At 34.4% G+C, this 16,394-nt stretch overlaps 1 protein-coding gene across 2 annotated transcripts in view; it reads right to left on the bottom strand.

Annotated features, from left to right (window-relative positions):
* The window catches only part of TBC1D19 (TBC1 domain family member 19), a 146,491-nt gene that overhangs the window by 51,417 nt on the left and 78,680 nt on the right, over positions 1-16,394 (bottom strand). For both annotated transcript variants that reach the window (XM_032273647.1, XM_032273642.1), the window contains exons 12-13: positions 11,691-11,765; positions 7,017-7,079 (exon numbers count right to left, since the gene is read on the bottom strand). In XM_032273647.1, coding sequence (XP_032129538.1) covers positions 7,017-7,079; positions 11,691-11,765 — 138 coding nt within the window. The remainder of the gene's footprint in view (positions 1-7,016; positions 7,080-11,690; positions 11,766-16,394) is intronic.

Below are 16,394 nucleotides of genomic sequence, written 5' to 3'. Positions count from 1 at the left end.
AAGGACCAAAACACTTAAGAATTTACATGGGAGAGACAATTATAAAATAATCAAATAAACTATAAGTATTATAAACAAAAACAATGGATAGTATTACATAGTACTTTAAAAGCACATACTAGATAGCCATGACCTTGAGTGTGTGTGTGTGTGTGTGTGTGTGTGTGTGTGTGTGTGCAGACGAGTGAGGGTTTGGTCAGGGAAGGTGTATCTGAGTAAAAGATTATTTCTCTAAGCATGGTTTCCTTTTGTCCTCTGAATATATTTATAATGGCTGCTTTGAAGGTTTTGTCTGTTAAGTCCAAAATTGAGTACTGAAGTAAAAATAGGAGTTTACCAGGTAAAGAGGGGAAGGTAACAGTCTTGCTTATAAAAGGTCTTATGGCCCTGAGGTAGAAAGGAATATAGTGAATGTAAGAAGTTAAAGATCAGGGTGGTTGGAATATGGAATGCTGGAGTGTCAGGCAGAGAAGTGAACAATCCATCTGGAGAGGTGGGCCAGGTAATGCAGGGTCACATAGACTCTTGGGAAAGATTTGGGTCTTTTGGTTTTAATCAAACAAGTGACATGAATTGATTGTTATTTTTAAAAGACCACTCTGACTTTACTCTGCAACTTGGATTAAAGGTGGGGTGGCCAGGTTCAGCAAGAGAGATAAATAGGAAGGTAAATTTACTTTTCAGTAGTAGTAAAGAAATGTAATAAAAGATCCATAGATTAAAGCCAATAAAACTTTCTTTAGGGAAAAACCAATAGAATTTTCCTGTATAACAAATTATAAAACTCTCAACAGATTAAATCCCAGTAACTAATAACCCTTGAGATAAAAGAATTTTAAAATCCACATTTAAAAAGAATAAACAATCTGGAATCAACACTTCTATGGAAAAATCAAATCATTTCTTTTATGGCAAATCACAGAAACTTTTTTTTATGTCTATGATCTCTACCTAAAGACAGTGTAGTCTAAACTCTCAGCTTAATGATGGAATATGAAGGCCCACGGAGGTCTGGTGAACTGCCTAAGGTCACAAAGATATTTGAGGACAGAACTTCTGAAACATGAGTTAAATAAAAGAAAAAAAATGCCATTCAATATTTATTTCAGCACTTTTGAGATTCTTTCATGGCCTTTGGCTTTTGACAATTTGACTATGATATGTCTGGGTATGGATATTTGTGGTTATCCTACTTGGAGTTTGTTGAGTTTCTTGGATGTGTAGATTAATGTTTTCCATCAAATTTGAGACACTTTCAGTCATTCTTTCTTAAAATACTTCTGTTTTTTCTCTCTCTCCTCTCCTTCTGATACTCCTATAAATTTCTTGGTGAGCATAACGCTGTCCTAAACTTATCTGATGCTCTGTTATCTTTGTTATTTTCTGTTATCTTTGTTATTAACTTCTCTGAGGCTCTGTTTGTTATTTTCTTTGTTCTTCAAATGACATAATTTCTATTGACGTCTTCCAAGTTCACTGATTCTTCTCTGCTTTTATATATTTTGAGTGTTTCCAATAAAATTTTCATTTCCATTATTGTACTTTTCAACTCCAGAATTTCCATTGCTTTAAAAATATAATTTCTGTATTGACCTTCTGTATTTGAGGAGACATTGTCATCATACCTTACTTTACCTTTTCTTTTTTTTCTTTCTTTTTTTATTTAGACATCTCATCTGTCTCCTAGGCTGGAGTGTAGTGGCATAATCACAGCTCACTGTAGCTTTGACCTCCCCAGGCAAAAGTGATCCTCCCATCTCAGCCTCTTGAGTAGCTGGGACAACAGACACATGCCACTATACCCAGCTAATTTTTTTTCATTTTGTAGAGACAGGGTTTTGCCATGTTGCCTAGGCTAGTCACAAATTCTTGGGTTTGAGTGATCCTCCTGCCTCAGCTTCCCAAAATGCTAAGATTACAGGTGTGAGCCACTGCATCTGGCCTTACTTTACTTCTCTAAGCATGGCTTCCTTTAGTTCTCTGAATATATTTATAATGGCTGCTTGGAAGTTTTTGTTGGTTAAGTACAACATCTAGGCCATCTTTCAGGCAGCTGGAGCTTGTGGTTGTTATTTGCTTATTTGTTTAGTGACTTGGTTGAAATATTTAATTTAAGTCTGTTTCTCCCACAGTATGAACTTTCTGATGTACCTGAGAGTATCCAGCCTTGAGTGAGCATACATCCAATTATCCTTCAATGACACTGATAACACTGGTTTTAGCAGAAATCTTTTTTATTTTCTTTTTTTTGAGACAGAGTCTTGCTCTGTCACCCAGGCCAGAGTACAGCAGTATGATCTTCCCTCACTACAACTTCCACCTCCCAAGTTCAAGAGATTCTCCTGCCTCAGCCTCCTGAGAGCTAGGACTACAGGTGCATGCCACCATGCCCGGGTGACTTAGCAGGACTCTTTGACTGTCTCTTCCTCTGATCTCTTTGTTACGCTTTCTGTCTTTCTTGACATCTCTCTAACTGCCAGCTGATTATTCTACTGTTTTCAACAATGTCCTCATGCATAAATTGTACCACAGGCTGATTCAATTAAATGTAGACTCCGTTGTGAGGTCATTTTGAGGTTTGTTCCTATCCCATCAGGACGAATCCTAGCTATCTCTAGCTCTGGCTTTCTCTGGTAAACCAGGGGCTATACTTTTAGCTGTTACTCTTAATTCTTAAGTGTTTACCGTTAAAATCTTCATTATTCAGAGCCCCATTAGGTTGGAACTTTCCCATACTCCATATAAAGTTAGTTCTTTGAGGAGAGCTTCAGAGTTTCTGTTGTTAAGGTTGCTTCCCATGCTGGGCAAATTCTCTGAGTCATTGCTCCGGCACCAGGTTGGGGAAGGTGGCCTACTTCTCTTGGAGTGACATTTCTCCTTTATGAGAAAGACAGTGGGTGAGGGTGGTAGCCTCTGGTCTTCTCAGCTTGCCTCTCCCATGTGGAACCTCTCTCCTTTCTATAAACAAAATGAGGTGAAAGTAGTTGAGGCCCTAGTTTTTTGGCCTGCTGAGAGGAGTCAGAGCTTTTTGGTCAGATCTCTGCCCTGTGGGAAGGAATCCAATAACTTCTTGGTGGTACTCTTCAGAATTTAGCATCTGCAACATGAAGCTGAGGGAGTTAAAAAATACTAGCCATGTGCTCCTCCTATGGAAATACTGTTGCCCTTGACTAGAAGCTGGAGGGAAATGGAGCCCCATCTTCCTGGCCACACAGGGCTGAAGTGAAGCTTCTGTCATGCTAATCTGGGGGTGTGGGGAGGCAAAAAGCAGGTCATAACTCAAGGGCCACAAATTATTTTTACTGAGATTTAGCAGCTTTTCTCAAATATATGTTTTCTTGCTTGCTGATTTGTTACGTAATCTTAGGATAATTTCCAGAGACTTTGAATAGTTTTTTTAAAAAAATAGTTTTCACTAGTTATGGCTTTTCTGCTGAGGATGATTCTGTGGAACTTCTCTCAGACCACCATTTAGGTACTGATAATTTCCACTCTGTATCTCTGAAGTACAGAGGTTATTAGCAAGCTAGCATTATTGTATAAATAATTTTATTTATATATGCATATCTTGTAGATATTGCAAGTTCAGTTCCACACCACCATAATAAAGTGAATATGGTAATAAAGCAAATCAACAACTTTTCTGGTTTCTTAGTATGTATAAAAGTTACGTTTACACTACACTACAATCCATTAAGTACAATAGCATATGTCCCAAAAAATGTACATGCCATAATTTAAAAATACTTTATTGCTAAAAAATGCTAATGACCATCTAAGTTTTCAGCAGGCTGTAATCTTGTTGGTAGAGGGTCTTGCCTTCATGTGTATGGCTGCTGATGGATCTAGGATGGTGGCTGCTGAACACTGGGACAGCTGTGGCAGTTTTTTAAAATAAGACAACAATAAAGTCTGCTGCATTGATAGACTCTTCCTTTCATGAAAGATTTCTCTGTTTGTTGGCACTTTACTCACAGTAGGACTTTCAAAATTGGAGTAAATTCTCTTGAACTCTGCTGTTGCTTTACTAAGTTTATTTAATAGTCTAAACACTTTGTCATTTCAACAATGTGTACAGTAGCTTCACCAAGAGTAGAGTCTATCTCAAGAAATTATTTGTTCATCCTTAAGAAGCAACTCTTCATTCAATTTTTATGATGAGATTGAAGCAATTCAGTGACATATTCAAGCTCTACTTCCAATTCCATTTTTCTTGTTTTTTCCACCATAGTAACTGTTATTTCCTCCACCAAGGTCTGGAATCCCACAAAGTTATCCATGAAGGTTGGAATCAGCTTCTTCCAAATGCCTTTACATGTTGATATTTTGACCTCCTCTCATGAATCATAATGTTCTTAATGGCATTTAGATTGGTGAATCCTTTTCAGAAGCTTTCAATTTACTTTTCCCAGGTCCATCAGAGGATTCACTATCTACGTCAGCAATATAGCTTTACAAAATGTGTATCTTAAATAAGATTTGAAAGTCAAAATGACTCCCTTATCCATGCACTGCAAACGGGTGTTATGTTGGCAGGCATGAAAACAACATTTATCTCCTTGTACATCTGCATCAGAGCTTTTGGTTGACTACATGCATTGTCAATGAACAGTAATATTTTGAAAGGAATGTCTTTTTCTGAGTAGCAGGCTTCAATAATATGTTTGCAATATTCAATAGAGCATGCTGTTAACAGATGTGCTATCACCAAGGCTTTCTTGCTCCATTTATAGAGCACAGGCAGAGTAGATTTAGCATATTTCTAAGGGCTCAAGGATTTTTGAAATGGTAAACAAGCACAGGTTTTAACATAAGGTGTCGGCTGCATTAGATCCTAACAAAAGAGTCAGCATATCCATTGAAATTTTAAAGCCAAGCATTGACTTCTCCTCTCTAGCTATGAAAGTTCTAGATGGCATTTTCTTCCAATGGAAAGCTGCTTTATCTACATTGAAAAATCTGTTGTTTAGTGTAGCCACCTTTATCAATGATCTTTGCTAAATCAGGATAATTTGCTATAGCTGCTACATCAGTACTTGCTGCTTCACCTTGCACTTTTAAGTTATGGAGATGGCATTTTTCCTTCAACTGCATGAACCAATCTTTGCTAGCTTTCAATTATTCTTCTCCAGTTTCCTCTCCTCTCTCAGCCTTGATAAAATTGAAGAGAGTTAGGGTTTTGCTCTGGATTAGGCTTTGGTTTAAAGTAATGTCATGGCTAGTTTGATTTTCTATTCAAACTACTAAAATTTTCTCCATATCAGCAACAAGGCTGCTTACCTTTTTTATCACTCATGTGTTCATGACAGTAACACTTTTAATCTCCTTCAAAAACTTTTCCTTTGCATTTACAACTTGGCTGTTTGGTGCAAGAGGCCTAGCTTTTGGCTTATCTTGGCTGTGGGCATGCCGTCCTCACTAAGCATAATCATTTCTGGCTTTTTATTTAAAGTCAGAGACATGTAACTTTCTTTCAGCTGAACATTTCAAGGCCACTGTAGGGTTATTATTCACCTAATTTCAATAATGTTGTGTCTCACGGTATAGAAAGGCTGGAGGAAAGGGAGAGAAATGGATAAGAGCCGGTTGGTAGAACAATCACAACACTTGTTTTTATCAATTAAGTTTGCCATCTTAAGAGTGCAATTTGTGGCATTACAAAATAATTACAGTAGTAACATCAAAGATCACTAAGCACAGATTACTAAAACAGATATAATAATAATAAAGTTTGAAATATTGTAAGAATTACCAAAATGTGACACAGAAATATGAAGCAAGTGCATGCTGTTGAAAAGAATTGTGCTGATAGACTTGCTCAATGCAGGGTTGCCATAAACCTTCAATTTGTAAAAATAACAATATCTGTGAAGCACAATAAAGGAAAGCACAATATTGTAAGATATGCCTGTATATTAAAAAATGTACAGAGTACTAAGAGTTAGGTACAGGGCTACATATTAGCTATATAAGCAAACTTTTAGAAGATTTTTTTATTCTCCAACTTTTAATTAATAACTAACTTTATATTAAAATGAAATTTTAAGTCCACTATTTAAAAAAATAAAAAATTTTAATTATGCACTTGAAATCACAGGAATCTGTTAAAATTGTTTCTGGGTTATTTAAAATTTTAACTTTATAAATAAGTCTTATAAAGTCTTTATACTTTAGCTCTTGGAACATGTGATAAACCCTCCTGAGAGATTCTCATTGAACTTTATCTTCTCTATTAAACATATACACCAACACCATTATCAAACAAAAACCTGCTCATACAAACAGCAGGGACCAATTTACATTTAATCAAGCAGAAATTGCTGTGTAGAATCTAGGTATTTCCTTTAAGACATTTGTATTGACATTCATTCAAAATCAAATTATTAATATGTATGTGTAATCTTTTAAAAAAAAGAACATCATGTAGGCAATTCTATATAAATTACATATTTTCTATTTATGATAAGTGGTTTTATTCTAGTAGATGTGAAAAAGTAAGAATCCAAGCATCTACAATATCAGTAAATGAAATGATCAAAGGATAATAATGACAATCCAAATCGATTTTGAAATATTATTTATTCAATGTCCTTAATTTTAAAAGTATCATGCAAAATGCTTTCTCCAAACATCTTGGAATGCCTTAAATATGAATTTGACATCTGATTTAAGTATCTGTGCCAATAACAAAGATAGAAAACTCACCTGCCAATACCTCCTTGCTGTTCCATATATGGCAAAAAGGAACACATTGGGAACTCTTATTTTCCTATCTAATCCCACAGTAAAAACAATAGGTAACCTTTTTCCCCAAAGTGATCTACAGAATCAATGCAATCCACGTGAAATTACAAAAAAAAAAAAAAATAGGTAACCTTTTCCCAAATTTACATTTCATCTGACAAGTATGCTATGGATTACAAAAGGATTTAGTCAACAACAGAGATATCTCCTAAAGTATCATGATTTAGAGAACCTAAAACAAGAACACTATATACTTTAATTTTTAAACTTACCTGATATAAATAATCTTCAAATACAAAATAATAATCATCATTGCTTGCTGTCAACTTCACATCCTATAATTAAAAGTAGACAGTACTGAAAAGAACCCAAATGAATCTGTCTGTAGTACTAAAGCACACACACAGTATTCAGAAGCATTACTGCAATAAATTTATTACTTTGTGATCATAAACTTCTCAATTAGATTTTAGCATTGCTATATAATTACTTGACTAATATATGTGACGTTAATCTCAAATTCCTCCTACTTTTTCAGATCCCTTTATTAATTCTTTGTTCTTTCAATTTTATCTCCTTTTAGTCTAATATTTAGATGGCTTAAAGCTAGAAAAGAAAAGCAGATGCAATCATAACATCCAAAAGCAACTGTAACAATCTGGCCCCAAATTACTGTTCCAATCTCACTGTTGAAGTCCACATTCTTGCCATTCCTGCAAATACCAAATATCTTCCATGCCTTTGTGATTATTCACTTGCAAGTCACCACTTGTTATGGAGAAAGAAAGAACATTGATTTTCTGTATTATGAGTTTAAGAGCTAGTTCACTGACTTCCCCTGGATAGTGTATTAGTTTCTTTCTTTAAATATGTTCCTATTCTCACTTTCTGACTTGAGTCTACCTTAATGATTTCCATGAGCCTCACTATGAGACTTTGGGCGCTTGGAGCTCCAATGTCTAAATGTTTCTTATATATGTAGCACTACCACAGTGCCTAGGACCTAAATACCCAATACACGTTTGATGAGTGAATAAAAATAAAAATGATAAAATTATTAACAGAAATTAATTACATTTTCCTGTGATATAATTCATCAGTTTATAGGTACCCCTCTCCAATAACAAGCAAACAAATGAACAAAAGTTTAGAAAAATAAACCAAAACATGTGTTTCCCCCAGGATTATCTCTGAATATTGTATCCAGAGTTGGAACCTGCTGCTTGTGTGCTTCAGTGTAAACAACATGAAATTCCAACAGATTTAACTAAGATTTGAAATCCAGTTCCCTACTTTTAGCTGTAAGACTTTGGTCAGTAACTCTGAGCCTAGATCTCCATATCTGTAAATGGGGATACCACCACCTACTTCAGAAAGGATGGGCAAATGCCTAGCATGGTATCAGATACAGAGTAGATATCCAGAAAACTATTTTTAAAATTCACCAAAAGCCCCTTTACTTACAATAGTGTCCATCTATTTATAAGTAAATATAGAACTCAAACCTTATATGCATCTAAAAACTCCAGACCTACACTACACCATACTTTTAGACCCAATATATAATCAGTGCAACAAGTACTGATTGATTGCTTGGGATGAAGGATACGAAAATCAAAACTTCAACAAATAAACAAAAAAGAAGACAAACAAGAAAACAAGAAAATGTTTATTGTCAAGAAGTCTACAATCTCACTGGCAAGATATTGAAAACATGCGAAAATTACAAAGAAATGTTATAAAAATCCACGGTCATATAGATCAGTCTACAAAATTCAACCAGGCTGGTGAGCAAAGTAGCAATCATGCGAGGATGGAAAGAGCAATAGATGACTCTGGGGGTAGCAAATGTGTGCTATGTCTGAAAAAACCATAGCGACACAGATTAAGGAGAAAGAAACGGTACAGCCTTCTATGTCAGAAGACAGCCTGGACAAAGGTAGAGATTATGCATTCTCAACAGGGGTGATATTATTGCCTCTGTGGGCATGAAAACTGGTTCTTGGAGGTCAACAAACTTTACATATTACAATGGTATGTAGCTATCTAGAGCTCATTCCTACCCACCCAAATCTTATTTTTTGTTATTTACTTTTTCTTATTAGAGAGAAATTAATCTTTCTCTTCAGGAGCTTGATAATGAAGAAAGGTTGAAAAACACTAGTATAAATTATCCGATTATAGTCACAAAAATGGTTGAAAACTATAGAAAGTATGGATACAAAGCAAGTTTGTTCTCTCACACACACACACACACACACACACACACACACACACAGAGAACCATTTAATAAATTAGCCTAGGGAGGGTTCAATGACATTCTGTACTCAGAAAATCATCGACTCAGAACATCTAAGAGTCTTTCCATCCTCCCCTGATTGCTACTTTGCTCAACAGCCTGGTTGAATTTTGTAGACTGTTTGAGCTATTTGACTACGGATTTTCTAACATTGCCTTGTTCCACTCATTCCTTTAACCTTTAAAAGAACTCTACCTTGTTTTCAGTTAAATTTAAAATAAGTCTTTGCTATAGGGAGTTATAACAAAACTGAGTATTTTTTTTTTTAATGATCATTCTCTTAACAGCTGACTTTAATAATGTTTGGAGTGATCGGCAGAGCCCAACTAACTCAAGTCAAAAATAACCAGAGACAGATATCTTCCTAAACACATTCATGTTGTGCACAGGATTGATGCCATCAAAACTTTTATTCAGTTTCTCAGGCACAAACCACTTTCTTCTTATAACAGATTTTCTTACTGAGTCAAACTGAAATTCATTTTGGTGACAAAGAGAACTCTCATGCTAGCACTCCTTACTTTTTCGAGCTTTTTCATGTGTGAGTTTCCTCTCATTTGATTAGAAAAGAGGTTAACGGTTTTACAGGCCAAAAGACCTTTTAGAGTTTTGATAAAATAATCCACTGAGCATAATAATTTGACCTCCAAGTCAACAGTAGTACCTGTGATCTAAATCTAGTGAAAAGCCTCTGTGAGATTCATGACTTTCCATCAAAGGACTGTATCCTCTAAACTCTCATTTTCCACTTACTGTAGAGCTTGGAGGTTAAGAATACAGTTTTGAAGTCAGATTGGCTAGGTCTAAATCTTGGCTTCACTACTTAATATGTGAATTTAAACAAACTTCTTTCTTTATCTCAATTCCCTCATTTGTAAAATGGCAAAATAACTACTTTCTGTTTTGTTAAAACACATGTGTCGCTATGTTGCTGGTAAGGGAGTGATATTAGTTTAACACGGAAGTTGTGTTGGTTCAGATGCAATTTTTCTCAAGTAAGAGTAGCCAGAGCAGAGGGAGGAGAATTATAATCATCAGCAGAAAAGAAAAAAACGTCTTCAGCTCAGCTGCTGCTGCACAGATATGAGGCTGTATAGCTTCATCTTAAGAACATTAAAAATGGACATTGGCACTGGGGCTCCCTCTCCAGAGAGGCACATTCCCAGCCCGGTACATCTCCATTGCTGTTCTTCTTATGCTCACCTTAACAGTAGTCCCAGTGGCCCAGAGCGTCACTTCCACTTGCATTATTTTAGCATTTCTGTTTTATTTGTTTTGTATATTTGTAATAGCTCCTACCAGACCAGCCTGCCTGAGTTGTCCGATTCTTCTCCCAAGCCACCGACGTTTGCTTTTGTTCGTACTCTGATTATAAAGTTGCAAAAGTTTGAGTGAGTCTACCTCAACCCTGTTTGCCTATAAGCTATGTTATTTTTAATGAATGGTTTTGTGAAATGCAAGTTTTTCCCCAGAAAAACAATGCATTTATCATTCATAGCCTAAATGTTAGTATCTGCTACTCTTAGGTAGTTGTATGCATTAAATAATAATCCATGTAAAGCGTTTGGAATACTATATGGCATAGTAAGCATTCGTTACTAATAGTTATAATTACCCCAGGCCATGTTCTACTCAGACAAATTTTCAGGTCCTCAATGTGTAATCTTCTTTTTCCCATTTCTGATACCTGTAATAATATGCCTTTCTCCATTATATTTCAAATTTAAATTTAAAATCCAAGACTTTTAAGCTGCCTAATATTAACTCAGAATTATTTGTATCCTATATTACACTTAAAGTGTTAGCTACACCAGACCAATCTGGTTCAACTTTTATGTAACACAGTTATGAGCTGTTTTTCAGTTGCCATGGACCCTCCAAGTTGAAGGTCATGTAACCTTAGCATGCCCAGATGAACCAAGCATGCAACCACAGGTGGAACCTGTGTGTTAGGACTAAGGATTGGGGTCTGAATTAAGAAGTGGAAATCATATAGCAGTATCCAGGATTCAATCAAATCAAGCCCCGGCATCACCCCATGGCAGGATCCAGTCTGATCAAACCTTTCTAGCTATAAAAACCCAGTGCTTTGGTATTTGGCTTCCTACTATGTACTGGAAAATGGACTCTGTTTGGCTCAGTGACAAAAGCATCAACTCAGCTCTCAACTTGATTATCAGATACCTGGAGGCAAAAATTCAATGTATCTCTGCCTTAAAACTTGAGATATACTTAGCTACATGTCTGGAAACTAAAAGAAATTAAAATGTAATTTTTGGTTGTCTTAGCTTGGAAAAAGAAAAAAAAATTAAAATGACTTCAATATAAAGAGAATAAAAAAGTAGGCCCTAAAGAATAATAAGATAAAAATATTATATTCTGATTTTCTTTTCAGTTCCCTTTTTGTTTGTGTAGAAACCTTGAATTTACAGAGATAAGAAATGTTTATTCTCTTAAAGGGAAGAAGATAACAAAGAATGCAAGCTGCAAATTTTGAACACCAACTTTATATGCACACATCTAATCACTTAAAATTATTTTTCAAGGTTAATATATATCATTATACATAGTGCAGGCTCTGCATATTGAAGAATCTCAATTTTTAATATTAATGAAAAGGAAAAAACTAAGCTCACTTTTACTTACTTTATAAATTAGACTGTCCACCAAAAGGTCATGTTGTATCACATTGGTCTTAAGCTGCTCATAATACAAGACATCCTAAATTTAAAAGTAAAACAAAAAATTAAAGCTCAATCACATTTATAAAGTCAGCCTCAAACTCAAATAATAATCAATAGTTTTCCAAACACTAAGAAAGGCAAGAACTCTATTTTATTCACTACTATAACCCTCTTGCATGACTAATAGTAAATGTTCAATAAATACACCCATGCCCATCACTTAGGATAACATCTGACACCTGGTGGGTATTAAGTCAATATTTGCTAAGTTAACTGTAATTTAACTTTAATAGCAAATACAGTATTTATTAAGTACTTATAGGTTCCAAGCACTATTTCACCCATGTTACATGAGTTAATTCATTTAATCCCAAACCAATAAGATGAAATAGGTCAGTGATTACTATTCCCATTTATGCTTGAGAAACTGAAGCCAAGATAGAAAAGTAACTTGCTATTCAAGGTCATAAAGCTAGAAAGCAATCATATAGCATATAAAAGAAAAGTCAGCTTTTAATATTAGGATATGGTCCCATATGCTTGAGCTCAGGGGTTCAAGGTTACAGTGAGCTGTGATTGAGCCACTGCTCTCTAGCCTGGGCGACAGAATGAGACCCAGTCTCTAAAATAAATAAATAAATAATTTAAAACAAGAATATGGCCCCATAATATTATAAAATCTGATTAACTGCACAATGATGAGATTAGGCTAATGTTTAATTTAATAGAGAATAAGAAGTAGAAGAGAGGAAAATGGAAAGTAGAGAGAGTAAGCAAGGAAATGAAGAAGGGGGGAGGGACTAAAGACAGTAATCAAGTTAAGCATCAGGTTCACAGCGGGTTGGGTATTAAGGGTGAAGGTAGAGATCAATGGGTAATAATTATGCTAATAAGAGATGGAAATATTATCTCGTTGCTTTAGTTGACCCCTGTATTCCTCCAAATCTCTTCTTTCACCTCTCAGGCACTTTAGCCCTAGCCTCCTCTCAAACCCAAAGGCAATTTAGCATGCATGGATCTGTATGACTCTGCCTGACCTCAAAGAAGAGTTGTGGGATAGGGTCCTCTGGGACAAGGAGGAATATTTATTGCATGTAGCTGCCTTGCCAGGATAAAATCTGACTCTATGTTTCCTGAAATATGATTTCTTCATCATGAAAAATGTTTAATAATAGTTCTTTGGCTTGAGTCAAAGTGATCTTTCCCTACTAATGATCCAGGCATTTACTGGCTATTTTTAGTCATTTAGATTGTAATTACAAAGCCTTAGTTGGTTCTCATTGATGTTTTCATTTTTTAACTAAAGCATTATTTTACTATTTTATTTATCTTCTATTGCATCTACTGAATCTATCTCTCTGGCTAGAATGTAGGCTCCTTAATGGTAGAAACTGCACGTAATTCACATATCAATTCCTGCCAGTTGGAGTAAAGGAATACAAAAGCTATGTTTATGAGTTTGCCTCTTTTTAAAAATAACTTTAAAATTACAAACTAATATATGACCATTAAAATAAGTGAAACAATCTAAAGTAAAATTAAAAATAAGTTAGGCATCCTTTTTCCTTCCATTCAACCTTCCCAAAATAACTACTATTATTTGTATTTGGTATTATATTTGTGGTGTTATTTGCAATTTGTATTCTTTCTTGTTTATACCCATCTCCATGCTTACATGACTATGTAATCATAGTTGGGAGTTTGTGTTGTTTTTTAATATGAAATGGAATCATACTATACTCTTTATCCAGATTCTCTAACCCAAAGCTATACCATGGTTTTCTTTTTTGTTAAACAATACACATTTAACTCATTCTTTTTAATAGCTACGTATATTTAATATTTTTAAAGTTGTGGTATAGATGTGTTACAATTTGTTTAATCAAATCCCTATAGATGGATACTCAGGTTGTTTGTCCCTACAAATAATATTGCAATAAATATCCTTATGAACTATGTTTTTATATCTACAGAATAAATTGGCAAAGGCAGGATTATAGGCTGAAGACTATATCTATCTTAAACTGGGGTACAAATTGCCTAATCTAAAAAAAAAATCAATTCAAATTCCCACCAGCAACATGAGAACACATTTTATCTATATACTCACCTCTTTTAAACATTTTCATGCATGAGAAATACCTCATTGTTGTATTAATTTACACTTTGCCTTCATAAAATTGTTGAAGAAACTTTCATATATTTACTGGCCATTTGAATTTCCATGTCAATGATTTGCCCTTCGTAACACATACCTATTTTTCTATTATCTTTCTCTTAATAATTTGTTAGATTCATTGTTTATAAGGAAGATTATATATCATTGTATTGCAAGTAGTTTTTCTTCAAAATAATGTGTTGCTTGATTTTTGGTTTATGGTATACATTGACTATTTTTATTTTTAATTTTTGTGGGTATATAGTAGAAATATATATACTTGGGAGTTACATGTCATATTTTGATATAGGAATGCAATGAACATTTGGGTTACTTTCAAATCTTGGCTATTGTGAATAATGCTGCAATAAACATGAGAGTGCAGCTATCTCTTCAATATACTTATTTCCTTTCTTTTAGGTATATATGTTGGAGTGGGATTGCCAGATCATATGGTAGCTGTGTTTTTAGTATTTTGAAGAACCTCCATATTTTTCCCCACAGTGGTTCTACTAATTTACATTCCCACCAACAGTGAAGGAGGGTTCCCTTATCTCCACATCTTCTCCAGCATATAGTGACAATTTTTAAAAAGTATTCCATGGCTTTGGGTTTTCTCACTTGCTTTAGGCAAGGCTCCCGCACCACATTTTTATACAAATATTTTTCTAATTTTATTTCTAAAATTGTCAATTAAAATTTTTTTTAATATTTATAATCCACCTGGAATTTATTCTTGTACCTAGTTATCAAAAGGTCTGTTTTCTTTCAGAAGGATGGTCAATTAACAGCACCATTTATTAAATAAAGCATGCATTTCCAATTGAAATAAAATGCTAGACCTGGATCTATTCATGGACTCACCATTCATTATTTTTCATAATTTCTTGGGCTATTCTTAAACATTTAATCTCCATAAGAACTTAAGATAATTTCATCCAGTTAAAAATAAAAAATAATTCTCTAACAAATGTTTTGAAAAAAATTGACAAATTTTATAATATTAAGAGCTTCCTGGTTTTATGAATGATATTAAGGCTCTCCACTCAAGACTATGATTCAGATCTCAGAAGTGTGACCCTAGATGAATTAACAAGCTTTTCTGAGCCTCAGTAAAATGATGAAAATAACAGCAACTTTTCTGTAGGTTGATGTGAGGAATAAATGAATTAATACACATTAATATGCTCAAAATAGTGCCTGGTTCAGGGTAAATGCTTTGTAAGTGTTAAACATTATTGCACTTTATAAAGTATGATAATTTTCTTCATATGGATCCTGTCCTGCTAAATTTATCTTTTAGGTATTTTAATGTTTCTACTATTGCAAATGAGATATTTTTTTCAGTATTACATTTCTAATTCACTACTGATAACAGAGAAAAACTATCGATTTTTGTATATTTATTTTATATCCCTCTGTAATTTTTAAAAAATCTATTGAGTTTTCTGGGTAATACCATCATAATCATCTGCAAAGATGATGACTGTATTTCTTATTTCCCCAAACATAAACCAACTCATTTCCACATCTTTAGTTAGAACCTCAAAAACTATGACAAATAATATTGGTGAACAATCACTGCCTTACTCCCAATTCTAATAAAAAGAGCTTCAACATTTCTGTTTAAACTTATTATTGGTTTGGGGAAATAGTCATATTACTTTTTAGTAGTTCCTTTAAAGATTTGATTACAAATGGCTGCTGGGTTTTATTAATGTCATTTGACAACTACTGACATAATTATAACTACTTAAAATATATTGATTTTCTCCAATATATCTGTTTTAATGTCTATTAAAATATAAAATTTAAAAACTTACTGATATTTACACCTAACAAAGATACTATATACATAATTATTTTTTATATTTTTCCTTAAATTATTCTCTTGAATAACATATCTTATAGCTTAGTAATAATAAACTTTTAGTATATATATATGTATTTTAAAAATTTCTTGTGTATATATATATATTTTATTGCACTTTAGGTTCTGGGGTACATGTGCAGAACATGCAGGATTGTTGCATACGTACATACATGGCAATGTGGTTTGCTGCCTTCATCCCCGTCACCTATATCCGGCATTTCTTCCCATGTTATCACTCCCCAATACCCTATCCCACACTGTCCCTCCCCTAGACCCCCCGAACAGACACCAGTGTGTGATGCTCCCCTCCATGTGTCCATGTGTTCTCATTGTTCAACACCCGCCTATGCATGAGAACATGCGGCGTTTGATTTTCTGTTCTTGTGTCAGTTTGCTGAGAATGATGGTTTCCAGATTTATCCATGTCCCTAGAAAGGACACAAACTCATCATTTTTCATGGCTGCATAGTATTCCATGGTGTATATGTGCTATATTTTCCTTTTCCAGTCTATCATCAATGGGCATTTGGGTGGGTTCCAGGCCTCTGCTATTGTAAACAGTGCCGCAATGAACATAAATGTGCATGTATCTTTATAATAGAATGGTTTATAATCCTTTGGGTATATACCCCGTA

This window comes from Sapajus apella, unplaced genomic scaffold (assembly GCF_009761245.1).
Source record: "Sapajus apella isolate SASKATOON/1434 unplaced genomic scaffold, GSC_monkey_1.0 scaffold5, whole genome shotgun sequence".
Taxonomy (NCBI): Eukaryota; Metazoa; Chordata; class Mammalia; order Primates; family Cebidae; genus Sapajus; species Sapajus apella.
This window is presented reverse-complemented; position numbering and strand designations above follow the sequence as displayed.